Raw genomic sequence first — 14,190 nt, 5'->3', positions numbered from 1 at the left:
ATCAAACCAACAAAGTCCCGTAGTAAGTAGGCGATTTTGCCCATACCGAAACTTATACATTAATCTTAAATTTTGTTCACACAAAAAAGTTTGGCTGCACAATCTTTGTTAGTTTCTGTAGACAACTAGAGCACAAACTTTATCAATTAAAGGGTATCTATTAGTTGAGAATCCTCTCGATTTATAAAGTCCTCTCTCTTAAATGCCTGCTGCGACAATTTTGGTCATTTTACAATTTCAATTTATGCAAATGCAACAGCAGTAAGAAGAAGAACAGAGCATTCGTGCTCCATTTAATAGCGCCGAGAGAACCAAAGTCAAGTCAGAGACGGAAACAGGGACGGAGACAGAGGCTTTAATGCTCATTAGAGCAAGAAAGGGGGCGACAGCAGTTTTATGTATGACGATGACTGCATATTTACAATTACTTATGTACTCAGAGCGTTGAAATTACATTTTTATCTAGAGTTTATGCCAAATGCCAATGGACGGGGGGACTGAGAATCAGTCGCCCTTCGCCCTTCGTCTGCCTCTTGGGCAAATCCCTTGCCTAAAGCCAAAGCCTTGCGCGCTTAAAATGCAAAGTGAAGGGACTTGAAGCTGTGTGAAGCTTAAAGCCACCGAATTGCATGCAATTAATTTGAACTTACGACGGTTGGCATCGCTGGAATGGCATCACGGTTGCTGCTGCCACAGTTGCTATTGCTGTGTTGTGTTGCTGCATTGCTATTTGCGCTGGATATTACGATATTTTAATGACGTTGGTGCGACGAGCTGCTGCGCTGGCAATTGAAGCGGAAATGCAGTAAAAGTAGCGAAATACGTTCTCTCTTAGCTTGTTGTCTGCACAAAGAGAAATTGTAGTTAATGTGGATTTATTTATAGTTGAATGTAATGCTTCCTTTTTTTGTATAATTTGAAATTGCAATCAGATTCTGCATAAATTTGTTTTTCTACTTTGTCTTCTTGCATTTAAATGTTTACTCGTTTCTCTTTTAGCGTTTTCTTATTTGATATTTGCGTGATAAATATCAAACAACTTCCGTCAGGGTGGCAACACTGATCAGAGAGAGATTTGTGTTTGTAGCTATCGATTAACTATCGCAGAGCAACGGGCATCGCATGGTTTTCTTGTGAATGGAATGCTTATTTCTAGTTCAACAAATCTGTAATATTATTTTATAAATTGAATTATGAAATTTTTATGATTTGGGCAACAAAGTATCGAACAGCTTGCGTTAGAGTGGCAACACTGATTAGAGAGCTGTGTAGCTATCGATAAACTATTGCAGAGGAACGTGCATCTCTAGGACTTCTTGTGAATGAAACGTATATTTCTATTTGAAGAAATTTGTACTTTTAGTTTATTGTTCAAATTATCAAGATGTCGAGAACAAATTTTTCTAATAATGATTTAATTTTTGATGTAATTGAAAATATTCGTATTGAAAGTTTTAACTTACAAAAGATATTTTGCTATCCAACTTAGTTTTCCCAGCTATCGACTAAGAGTCGTTTCTTTCGTGAATTCAATATGAACCTCTCCAACTATTGTTTTCTATCGAGTATCTTATGAATACATTGTGCATCTCTAGTTCTTCCCCCTTTCAATGTTCTTCTCTAGTTTGCTTTTGTAACGATCGTTGACTATCGCAAGTTTACTTGCATCTCTAATTCTTTTGAATCCAACTTGCTAGTCTTGCTTTTCCCACTCTCTTGAGGAAGCGTGCTTTAATTGAATAATTCCTAGAATCTGATGGCTTATTTGTTGTATTGCAAGACGGGTCGCCGCGATCGCGATGACATCTTTCTGGAGTCGCAGTCCCTGTATCGCAAGCAGATGCCGCGCGATGGCAACGACGTCTTCAGGGCGGTGGCCGAGCAAATGTACGACTCGCAGACGCTGCACTTTGAGGTGCGCAAAGCGTGCGTTCGCTTCTTGACGCTTAAGCGTCGCCTCTTCGAGAAGCAAATCCAAGGCGACTTTGACAAATACACGCTGCGCATGTCCTGGCCACACACTCGAGGGGGAATGATCGAAATGCGTGCCATGTGCCTGCTGTATCGCCGCAATCTACGAATACATGAGTTCAACAAACCATCTATGGTGATCACCTACAGCAAGCAGTTTAGACAACTCTTTACCATCTACTACACGTCGCAGCATCACTTTGATATCGTCTACACAAACGCTTACTACAAGACAGCAGCTGCAGCTCAGGCAATTAGCTACAAGTTGATTTTTAAGCAACTCTTAAGAATGCCTGATGTCGAGTTGGCTGTGCAGCACATGCTCTTCCCTGGCACCTACAAGAAGTCATCTGTAATACATTTCGGAGATAAACTAGTATTTCGGAATGGCCACAGTATCCAATTGGATAAGCCACAGCAAACAAACTGCATGCTGAACAACGAGCTGAAGTGCAGCTTCCACAATGGCCATTCGAGTGTGTCCTGTATGAGGAAGTTGCTTCATGATCACTGCGTGCCGTTCTCCTTTCAGGTGGCCAAGTCGCTGCATCCCCAATTCTATCGCAATGTGGAACTTGATGTCTATCGTGGCACGAATTTGCATGTGGGCGACAAGTGTGTGGTGTCGATAGCCAAACGCTTCTTCGATTGTTACATACAAAGCATTGATTTGGACGCACGCTCTTGCTTCGTCTACGTTGTTCACTGGTGCCAAATGGTCAAAGTGTCGCTGTCCAAAGTGCGTCGATCGCCGCTAGACGAGTTTCGGCAGTGGACGCAGAAGCTTCTACATCTTGAGACACAGAAGCAGCAACAGCCGCAGACACAGCTACAGACACAGAAGCAGCAACATCTTGAGACACAGAAGGAGCAACAGTTGCAGACGCAAAAGCAGCCTCAGCAGAGTCCATTTAACTTTGACGCCATCTCAAGCAACTCCGAGGAGAAGATTCTTATGAGCAACTGCTTGGGCTGTGTGAGCTGGACACAAGTTTTATTATTTACCAAGACTGCAGCTCAGTTCAGCTCAGGCAAACGTGAGCAGTCGATGTTGCCTCTTAAAGTACATCAAGAGCAACATCTAGGACAATTGCAACAGTCGACTACTTCCACTTTTTACTTTGCACATGGGCAACCTTTAAAGCTAAGCTAAAAGATCTTAAGAAGGCAGCAAATAACAATTTTTTCCAGATTTACTTTAAGCAACTATTTTTTCATTTGCTTACTAAATTTACTTCACATTACATATAATTTTTTCTATTTTTTCAATTTATATTAAACACAACATGTAAACATGAATAATATATTATTTTATTTAGTAGTTTTATAATACGAAAGCAATAGGAAGCCAATTTAACCAACAAGAATTGCAATATACTATAGGAAGTCAAGATAGAAAGTGAATGAATTAGGGTTAGAAGTGAAGAACACATTTTCGAGACTTGAATATTCTCAGAGATTAAAAAGATTTACTTATAAAACTTCACATTTGAGGAAATTAGAAAAGCAAGCATGAGAATTATATTCTCAGCAAGAGATTTGTAGCTGGGACACCAACAAAAGAGGCGTGATTCCTGAAAGATAATTGTGACATGATCACATTTTTCTGTAATTAATGAAAAGTCAAAGAGTTGCAGAGATAATACATTTATTTAACTTTTTTTTGTTATATAATATTTTTATAGTAATTTTATGTAGTAAATGAAATTAAATTTAAAGCATGCAATTTCTTAAAGTACTTTATAAGCTAGAATGTGGGATAATCGTGCAAACTAGAACTAAGTTCAATATAATGTAAAAACTCATAGAAAATTTTAGCTGATTAAATGCGAGGTGAAGAAGTAGATGGCCCATTGTCAAGACGCTCCTGTTGCTGCATTCTGACGCTGTCCACCTTCTCGAAGGCATCGATGATCATCTGAGCCTCGTTCTCGGCATTTTCGGTCAGCTCTTCGAGGTGGCGTCGCGCCCGCCGATGAGCGCCAGTCGAATCACGCTGCTCAGCACGCTGGAAGAGCGTGGTGCTAGTGCGGGCAAAGAGTGCAGCGGTGCCTTTATTCTCCAACAGATCGTAGTCCATGTCATCGGGCTTGGGAAAGTCAATCTCCAAGGCATAGCTGGCCAGCTGATCGTACTTTTTGTGCATGGCCTGTTCGTCCTGGCTGTAACAAATGACGACGGCCTGGAGGATAACCTCGCTGCCAGGGAGACGCAGATATGCAATCACATCCTTGAAGAGATTCTCCTCACGCCACACGGTCTGTGAATAGGGCACAACCTGATAGATGACAATCTCCGGCTCGGGACTGTACTGCACCAGCATCCAACTGTTCTCGTCCATGGGCGCCTGTGGCCTATCTTCGAGTGGCTCATCGAAGGCGTGATCAAAGCAGGCGGCCTTCACATGCAGCAACATCTTCTCCATGTAATCGCGCTTCTCATAGGCATTCAGCACGTGGGCAATGCAACGATCACTCAATTTGATCAGCGGAGTGCCGCCAATCTCGGGATTAACGCTCATCCAGACGACATGTACCGGCGAGATCACCTTTTGGAAGAGTCGCCTGGTGTTTCCATGTTCCTCATGGTATTGTATCAGCATTTGTCTGCCATCATCCTCCTCATCTCTGGGCTCTTTGCTCATCGATTCGAGTGCCGCATCGACAACTTTACGATCGTCGGAAGCGAGGATCAGCTTCGCCTCCAGTCGCTTGCCATTGAGGCGGAATTCGACGAAGCGAGTCATGTATTTATCGGAGACATCAGCCTCGAGCAGCTCCATGCTGTGGAGCACACAAAGACGCTTCTTGCCATTTGCTTTGCCGTTGTCAGCGACGCCTTCGTCGATCTCAGCCAAAAACCAGGAAAGACGTGTTGGAGATGTCTTCGAAATGGTCGAAATGCGAGCTGCTTTTGGCTGATTGTTTTCGTTGTTGCTCATGTTGTCTCTTTTATTTTCTTTATGCACTTGACTTGAAGGTTAAATAGTAGTTGAAAGAGTTACTGTCACTGTTGTTGTTACTGTAGCGCTGCTTGTTGCAAACTGATGCTCTCTGCTCCGTTTCCAGTCGCTTTTATTCTCCTGAAAGCGATCCCTTTTGCCACCCGAGGGTGGTCAGCAGGTAGTCCGCCTTCGCTTTTCGCGAAACTCTTTGCGCACTTCGGTTTGGGTTTTCCCGATTTACCTAATTATCCCAGGCATAATTCCAGCGCGGCTCAAGCGACAGCTGCGCGGATTAGCCATAAAATGAGACCTCGCCATCTGTCACAGAGGATCTTCAGAAACTCATTTTATAACACCACTTCCATCGCATACCTGCTGCGAATCTTCGACAGTTCCAAGCATTTGACAAAATTCCCAAGAACTCAATTTAATACGAACCCGCGACATCTTAAAATTGAAGAGTATGTCCATCTTGGTTAAATATTCATTAGTGCAAATGCACAATCGAGTTCAAATGATTTCAACTTAAAAACAGATTTTTGCTAGCCTATTGAAATATTAACTAAATGAAGTGGAGAGATTTAATATTGATTGATTTGCAGTTCTTATCGTTTTCTGATATGTAGCAGATGTTTATTAATATGCATTAAGATTCGAATTTTTTTATAACAATATATTAAGTTCACAATTTTTCTAAAATGATATCACTCATATTACTATAAAGTTTAAAGAGTTTATTAATTCCCATAATCTTATATTAATATGTTTAGCAGTCGAAATTTTAATATTGACTCGGATGTTAAATGACTCTGAGTTTTTTAGTGAAAATGCGCAATCGAATTCAAATGAATTTAACTAAGTGTTAGCTCATTGAAATACATATTAGCTATTGTCTAAATGAAGTAGAGAAATTTCAGATTGATTCATTTGCAGTTCTTATCGTTTTCTGATAGCAGATGTTTAATAATATTATTTATAATATACATTAAGATATCGTTTATTCGGAATTTTTTATAACAACCGCAATTTTTCTCACTCATATTACGATAAAGCTTACAGAACTTATTAATTCACATAATCTTATATTAATATGTTTAGTAAATCGAAATTTTAATATTGAATTGGATGTTAAATGTTGTTTTGGGGCCCCTAGTGGAAATGCGCAATCGAATTCAAATGATTTTAACTAAGTGTTAGCTTATTGAAATATGCTATTAGCTACTTTCTAAAAGAAGTAGAGAAATTTCAGATTGTTAATTTGCAGTTCATATCGTTTTCTGATAGCAGATGTTAATCATTATATATTGTTAATATTTAATTAATCTGTATTCAGATGTTTTTAATTCAGAACTTTTCTACACCAACGCTCATATTGCTTCTAAAATGTTCACTCATTTATTACGATTGATACTACAAGAATTGGTTTCCAAGAATTCATATTTTTAAGGACTTCAGATTGAGCAGTATGTTGTGTTGCTGTTATATGTGAATTAGGTGTTTCTTAGTGCAAATACTCAATCGAAATACAAATGATTTCATCTTAATGCTACCTATTTGATAAATGTAGTAGAGAGTTTTCTAATTAATTGATGTGTACCTCGTATCGTTTTCTGATAGCAGATGTTCGTTAGTATTGAAAACCATCGCTGCGTTCAGACTTCAATTCGAAACTTTTTTATTACAAAATTATATTGTGCCCAAAATTTTCTAAGATGAAATCACACAGAATTGATAAAATCGCCCATTTTAATACGTTTAAAGACTCGAAAGCATTAAATCTAATAGTATGTTGCTGTTAGATATTTCTCAGCTGAGCTTATTGAAATATGAGCTATTTGCTAAATGAATTCAAGCGATAGATTGATTTGTAGCTCCTGTCGCTTTCTGATAGCTGATAGATGGATGTTGCATCCGGAAGTTTTTTTTTTTTGTAACAACACTCAACACTACAATAAGTAGTTTACCAAAAAAATTGTTCAAATTAAGGAATTGAAAGTTTAAAATTGATTCGCATTATGCTGTTACATATGAGGTGTCTCTTATAGCATTTACAATGATTTAAATGATTTTAGCACTTAGGTGCTAACTTATTGAAATATTAACTATTTGTCAAATGAAGAAAAAGCAATAACTATTATTTTATAGTTCTTATCGTTTTCTGATAACTGATGTTAATTTATATTAAAAATCGTTTATTCTATGCATTCAGATGTCTCCAATTTGTTTCTAAATATTTCAGTCATATATGTATTTAGGGTAATACTGTACCACAAGAATTGATTTTAAAGAATTCATAGTTTTAAGGACTTCAGATCGAACAGAATGTTGCTGTTACATGTGACATAGATGTTTCTTAGTGCAAATGTTCAATCCAATGCAAATAATTTCATGTAACTATTACGTATTTGATAAATGTAGTAGAGAGATTTCTGATTATTTGATTTGTACCTCTTATCGTTTTCTGATCACTCACTTTTTTCAAATCACTCACTATTGATTAATTATAAGAATTTATCAAATCTCCCATATTAATACGTTGGAGGACTCGAATTTTGAATCTAATAGTATGTTGCTGTTAGATATTTCTCAGCGCCAATGTTCAATCGAATGATTTTATCTAAGTCTGAGCTTATTGAAATATGAGCTATTTTCTAAATGAAGGGAAGAGATTTCGGATTGATTGATTTGTAGCTTATATCGTTTTCTGAAAGCTAATAGATAAATGTTGCATTCGTAAGTTTTTCTATAACTACACTCAACACTACGATAAGTAGATTACCAAAAAAATCGTTAAAATTAAAGATTTGAAAGTTTAAAATTTATTCGCATTATGCTGTTACATATGAGGTGTCTTTTATAGCATTTACAATGATTTAAATGATTTCATCTAAGTGCTAACTTATTGAAATATTAACTATTTGCTAAATGATGAATAAAGCAATAACTATTATTATATAGTTCTTATCGTTTTCTGATAACTGATGTTAATCATTATATACTCGTATTGTTAATATTTAATTAATCTGTAATTAATCTAAGTCTGAGCTTATTGAAATATGAGCTATTTGCTAAATGAAGGGAAGAGATTTCGGATTGATTGATTTGTAGCTCCTATCGCTTTCTTATAGCTGATAGATAAATGTTGCATTCGGAAGTTTTTTTATAACTCACTCAACCCTCAACACTACGATAAATAGTTTACCAAAAAAATTGTTCAAATTAAGGAATTGAAAGTTTAAAATTGAATCGCATTATGTTACATATTAGGTTTCTAAGTGCTAACTTATTAAAATATTAACTATTTGCTAAATGAAGAAAAAGCAACAACTATTATTTTATTGTTCTTATCGTTTTCTGATAGCTGATGTTAATTTATATTGAAAATCGTTTATTCTATGCATTGAGATGTCTTTAATTTGGAACTTTTTTATAATAGCGCAACTTTTTGTGAAATTTTCTGGAATGCGATTATTAAAATTATAATTTTTCCTAGGCCTTCAAAGCATTCAAATGCTAAATGTTAGCTTATTGAAATATTAACTAATTGCTAAGCGAAGTAGAGAAATGTATGTAATTATTTAACCCGGAGATATATTTAATTCGGAACAGCTCTAAAATATTTCTCAAAATAGGATCCCTAATATACTACGATTTCGCTAGCTTGAGAATTGGCAAAATTTCAGAGACCTTATTTTACAACATTCAATAGTTGCGAAAACTTTAAATCGAATAGAGTGTAGTTGTTGCATATTGGTTTGCTATTTGTTAATGTTCATTATCAAATTATTACCTTATTGATATATTAGCTATTTGTTAAGTGGATTAGAGAATTTATGTTACGGTATATGAAGTTCTTATGGATTTCTGATAGTTTGAGATACTTTTGATTGGAAAATATGTATTCTATACATTCATAATGTTTTTAATTCCAGTTTTTATCTAAATACCTATTTTTTTCTTTCATTCATTTGTGACGCAAGGTAACCCTCATTTTGTAATACACCCATGGCTTGGTTAACACGATTTTGATGAAAACTTTGTCATTAGCAAGGAACCCATTATTAGCTAGATATGCTTATGTATATTTATTATGGACATAATGAACATAATTTTGTTCTTATTTAAATTTGAAAAATTAAACAAATGTTAAGGAATTATGTTATAATAGCTGGCAGCTAAAAAAAAACTCATCCATTTATGTAAGACACTTTTAATTTATTTTGAAGTATATTTTGATATAGTAATGTTATGAAAGAGCGCTAAAATGTTATTTCAATTGTCTACAGCATTACAATCAGGAATCGAATCCTTTGCAATCGATACTTTAAAATGTTTTGGACATTGTTTAAAACAATTTATGCACATTTCTTTAAATGTCAATAAATTCAAATTGCGCAACATTTTGTGGTACTAATTGACTAATTGACATAATTTCAGAGCTGACCACACAGCAGCTTGTCTAAAAATTGGTACAATTCAAAGGCTAGGCAAGAGTTTGGACTACGCTTTGTTAATTTTTTCCGCTGGCATTCGCAGAACCTTCGTGATAAATTCACAGACTGCAGAATGAGTGGGTTCGGAATCATCCTCGACATATATCGGATTCTTTGTGGTCTTCTCTTGCGAAACGAACTCAAAGGGAATGCCAAAGGGGCGAGTAGGGGGCGTAACGGTGTTGCGAACATCAGTCACAGAGTAGGTGAGAAACTGATTGAAGAAGCCTCGTTTGGCAGCCTTTTCGATAGCCTCGTGGGTGGCCAGAAGGCAGCCAAGATTGAGCTTTGATTGTTTCTCCTGGACATTCACATGATAGACATTGTCAGCACGAAGCAGCACAGTGATCATGATATCCTCAAAGTTTCGCTTCCCAATCAGTTGCAGCACTTTCTCAATTAGATCATCGAGCACTGGCTGCGTTTTCTCCACACACAATTGGCACTCGCTGGAGTATTGTTTCTCCAGCATATAGTTCGAATTTGGTTGCTCAGCGAATTCAACTTTTGTGGATCTTTTCTCTGCAGAGGAATTCCTAGTTTTTGATAGAGTACTTTTACTCGAGTTGCATGAAGTCCAAGTGGCGGCATCGCAAGTTCTTTTTGTGTTCACTGGCTGCAGAAAAGGCAACTTTTTCTGAGTAAAGATTGAACTCTCAGCAAAGTTGTTGTTTGCTTGATGCTTTATGGAATCCACAGCTTTCTGCAGCTGCTTCACTTGTGTCTCCTGTTTGTCGACTTTCTTCAACAACTCGTTCAGCCTTTCGTATATTTCTGGCACAAATTTGCGAATTGAATCTGAATTTTGCCAAGTTTCTGCCATTGGACTTTCCCCTTTTGATATTGTTGGCATTTGTAGAAAGTTTTGCCTCCAATGCAGCATTCTGTGTAGCACATTTCGTCGCTTGGGAAGGTCGAAGGATTCATTGCTTAGTCGAGTGTTCCTCGGATAGTAATGCGCAGCAGGATACGCTTGTTTCTGCGTTTGTTTCTTGGCTGGTTTCTTAAAATTCCCTTGATCTTCGTACTGCGTGGATTGATGGCTCATTTGGCTTAAACTCTCGTCGGTCTGCGCGGCTTTGTGTTCCACGAAAATAGTTTGAGTGCTCGTTGAGGAAAAATCGAAGCTGTGCTCGAGCGCGGAAATCGGATCCGATTCGTCAAACACAACGCAAACGGGACGCCTTACTTCCACAGGTAGATCACAGTTGCAAGTTGGGTTTAAGCATTCCTCGCTATTGTCATCGTTAGTCCGGTACAGCAAAGATCGCGATCCGCCCGCAGGTAGCCGCCCAACTGATCCGCCCGGCGACCATTGGAAGCGCAATTGTCTGAAAGCAGCCAAGAAACCCAGGCCATAAGCTAGCTCAGCATCTGTCAACGATACAATAAGGATCATAAAGGGATTAGCGTTGGGTTTTCAAGCTACCTGGCGAGAGTATAAAAGAGCTGTGTTCGCTGGACAAGACATCAGTCAACAATCACGACACAGACAGCGAACATGTCTCGCCGCCAACGTTTAGAAATTGCACTAAGCATTTTGCCCTACGATCCAAAGTTGATCAAGTTCAGCGAAGCACAAAAAAAGGTCGCCGATCTCGTGGCCAAATGCACAAACGATGAACCCTGCACAGCTAAGGGAAAAGTTGAGAAACCGAAAGTGAAGGAAATGACAAGTGAGGAAAAAGCTCGTCAACAGGAAAGACAAGCTGCTGGCTTCGCTGAGCTCGCCATGCGCCACATTGAGGAAACCGATCGTGAAACAGCTCCCAAACCTATCAAGAAACAGATAAGCACAATTGCCACACTGGCCATGGCTGCGGAGAAACTAATGGAAACACCGCCACCTGAAGGCAAGGATGAGCCGATGGACACTCAAACTGATAACGATCCGAAGAAGGATATCGATGAGGAAACATACGAGCGCCGCATTCTCGAGGAGAACACCATTGCCGCAGTGAACGCTGCTCGTGTCAAGATGTTGCAGAATTGGAATAAGTGCAAGTTGACGGCTCTCGAGCTGCTGACCAAGGAGATGGACAAGTTGCACGATGGAGAGAGAAACCTCAACGTCTCATTGGGTCGCACTCCCATCACCCCGAGCACTGAAAGAGCCCCCGAGACAGCTGAAGATGACAACATCATCGATCAGCACGATTATGACGATGATTATGTGCCCAGCACCAAGAAGACCAAGAAGAAGGCGGCACCGAAACGCAAGCGTGTCAAGGCCAAGAGGCGTCTTGCCTCCACCTCATCGAGTGGCAGCAGCAACAAGCCAGCCTTTGAGTTCGAAAAGGATCCGAACTCCACTCACATCGTACTCGGACCACAGGGCACACGCCTCACTCGTGAATTTCTGGACAATGTCAACTGGGGCAACACAGGAGCTGCGATCACCCGCAAGCTGCTGACCGAGATCTTCGATCGGATGCCACTCTCTGACTACACGCTGTCGGGCAAACCTTCGCCCGCTTTCAAGGACTGTGTGATGCCAGTCAAGGCCAAGCTGGATCCTATTCGGGTTGCTGATTTGGTCTACTTTATGACCTCTTGCTTTGACATGACTGCTCGGGAGGTGCGCACCGCCATCACCACCAAATGCGCTGACGAGACAAAGATGCAGCGTCAACGCGAATTGCGTGAGGAAATAGAAAAGGCGAGAAAGGAGGCAGAGCGGTTGGGCATCGAGTTTGTGCCGCCGCAACATCTAGTGGTGGCATTGAAAAAATTGGAGACTCAGGGAGCCAAGAAGCGTCGTCGTCGCCGCACCAAGAAATATTAGATCAATCAATACAGTCAACTACATGCATTATACATCGGCCCAGCCACATGTGGAAATGGTCCAGTGTATCCCATTCAGATGATGAAAAACCAATCAATCTATCCCAATCAATCGAACCAATCAAACAAAACAAAACCAAACAAAACAAACAATCACAATTACCCGTGCTCTCCTTACATGCTCTACGATCCATTTCGTGGCAACAACTGTGGCTTCCTTGTGGCATTATGCTCCCCCAGAATCTGAATCGCGCCGATCGATTTTCTATAATTGCCTTATTATTTTTCTCATACTTAGTTTGTAATTTTGAATTTTGAACTACCCAGAAAAAAATTGTCAAAAATGTAAAAAAAAAATCACATACTTAGTTTGTAATTTTGAATTGTGTACTACAAAAAAAAATGTCAAAAATGTAAAAAAAAATAAAATTTTATATGCTTTTAACCTAAACAGCTCTGTTTTTACTTTACACAAAAAGGATGATGAAAGGATGATGGTGAAGTTTGAATATTTATAATGATTTATTTAATTTCAAATATTCTCTAAACTTGAATTTATCTTTTCTATTTTGTGTTGATTATTGCAATTGCAATAATAATTTGAACTATGATTTAGTTCTTTTGAAAATTTACTACAATTCTGTTTTTACTTTATATGGAAGTAGACAGAATTTATGGACTCTTTTTATATAAGACACAATTTGTTTCATTTCGCATTTACTACAAATCTATTTCTCTTTAATGTTGAGGTGAATTAATCTTTTGATAATTATAAATATGATAGAATTAGGATGAACTTAACGACAAAGTCTTATGCAAACTTGCTTAACTTCAAATATTTTACAAATTTTAATTGTCTCCTTGAAGCTGGGACAATTGATTTAATGACTGTTGAATATCTAATAACAAACTACCGTTTATTTAATTGAAAAACATCAACTAAATGTCCATTCATTATCGCTTCTGAAGATTTATGTGACCGCAATTATTTAGAAATTAAGAGCATTTGCCTATTCACAGGAATCAATGTGAATTATTTGCAAATATTTAGACTTGCCTTCGCTTTGGCCTCTTAATGGATTTTATTTATTTAGTTTTGGTTGCATTTTCAGTCACAGTGCAGACGTAATAAATCAACAAGCATTGTGGCTAAAATACAAAATATTAGGGCGAGGAGGAGAATTTGGGATTGGGCCAAAGATTTAGGACATGCAATACATTATTTATTTGTCCTATCAGCGAGTCAATATTACACAAGTGTACAAGATATTGCATAGCTATTTTTCACACACACACACTCATACTTACACACACATGAGTGTACTCGAAGAATGTATTTATAATAAATAAATAGAATAATCAATTTTCTGTTGTCCTTTGAGCAAAAGAACGTGTCAATGCTTTCTACATATCTACATAGTAAATATTTTATTTCTCTCCTTTTTTTTGTGTATTTTTATTTTCATTTTTTTCACATTTCTTTTCCAACATTTTGATATGCAAATGCCATGGCTGAGTGTGTGTGGGTGCGTGTGTGAGTGTGTAAATGTGTGTGTGTGTCTCTGTGCGTGTCAGCCATAAAAAGGCAGTCGAATTTGAATTTGGTACAGTGAGCATACCGAATGAAGAACGGCTTAGAAAAGTACTATTGCAGAGAATATATTATAGAATCCTCAATGACCTAGACAGGAAATAGAGAAAGAGAGAGATAGATAGATAGATAGAACTAGAGGATAGGGGATAAATGATAGAGGATGGATGATATGGGATAGAGGATAGATTATAGGGGATAGAGCATTAAGCGTCGAGGATAGGGAGAGAGACTGGAATTTTACAAAGATAAAAATATAGCTTGAAACTTTTAATTTGAGTTTTATGCCAGCATTTCAACTTTTTTGAAACTAAACTCTCTGATAACTCTCTGCGTGAGAGTGAAAAGTTTAGGCAGCAATTATGTATTTACTTTAATTTAATTCTCTTAATTTTAAATAATTTCTT

At 37.9% G+C, this 14,190-nt stretch overlaps 3 protein-coding genes and 1 long non-coding RNA gene across 7 annotated transcripts in view; 2 read left to right on the top strand and 2 right to left on the bottom strand.

Moving 5' to 3' along the window:
- LOC132783773 (uncharacterized) overlaps nt 1-14,190 on the top strand; it is a 98,082-nt gene that overhangs the window by 59,313 nt on the left and 24,579 nt on the right. The window lies entirely within an intron of this gene.
- LOC132799028 (protein ovarian tumor locus) lies at nt 1,915-3,124 on the top strand. Its single transcript, XM_060811158.1, has one exon. It carries the CDS (start codon nt 2,006-2,008, stop codon nt 3,122-3,124), a length of 1,119 nt encoding a protein of 372 aa, XP_060667141.1. The 5' UTR covers nt 1,915-2,005.
- Nucleotides 3,732-5,003, bottom strand: LOC132796308 (early boundary activity protein 3). The gene has a single exon (XM_060807436.1). The coding sequence runs from the start codon at nt 4,910-4,912 to the stop codon at nt 3,794-3,796; it is 1,119 nt and encodes a 372-aa protein (XP_060663419.1). The 5' UTR covers nt 4,913-5,003; the 3' UTR covers nt 3,732-3,793.
- On the bottom strand, nt 9,124-12,528 carry LOC132798607 (uncharacterized). 2 transcript variants are annotated; one of them, XM_060810533.1, is made up of 2 exons: nt 12,371-12,528; nt 9,124-10,782 (listed from the first exon to the last, which is right to left on the bottom strand). In XM_060810533.1, exons 1-2 carry the CDS (start codon nt 12,417-12,419, stop codon nt 9,416-9,418), a joined length of 1,416 nt encoding a protein of 471 aa, XP_060666516.1. In that variant the 5' UTR covers nt 12,420-12,528; the 3' UTR covers nt 9,124-9,415. The 2 variants fall into 2 exon arrangements, with proteins under 2 accessions (XP_060666516.1, XP_060666515.1); XM_060810532.1 differs by having other exon boundaries at nt 9,126-10,782; nt 12,356-12,527.

Source organism: Drosophila nasuta, chromosome 2L (assembly GCF_023558535.2).
Source record: "Drosophila nasuta strain 15112-1781.00 chromosome 2L, ASM2355853v1, whole genome shotgun sequence".
In the NCBI taxonomy this organism is placed as follows: Eukaryota; Metazoa; Arthropoda; class Insecta; order Diptera; family Drosophilidae; genus Drosophila; species Drosophila nasuta.
Note: the sequence above shows the minus strand (reverse complement) of the source record. Positions and strands in the feature narration are given on the sequence as shown.

Bases quoted from the DNA above. Each gene is read 5' to 3' on its own strand.
- LOC132796308 (XM_060807436.1), bottom strand. From the start codon at position 4,912: ATGAGCAACAACGAAAACAATCAGCCAAAAGCAGCTCGCATTTCGACC.
- LOC132798607 (XM_060810532.1), bottom strand. From the start codon at position 12,419: ATGCCACAAGGAAGCCACAGTTGTTGCCACGAAATGGATCGTAGAGCA. The intron at 10,783-12,355 runs GTAATTGTGATT...TATCGTTGACAG, and splicing joins AGCATGTAAGGAGAGCACGG to ATGCTGAGCTAGCTTATGGC.
- LOC132799028 (XM_060811158.1), top strand. From the start codon at position 2,006: ATGTCCTGGCCACACACTCGAGGGGGAATGATCGAAATGCGTGCCATG.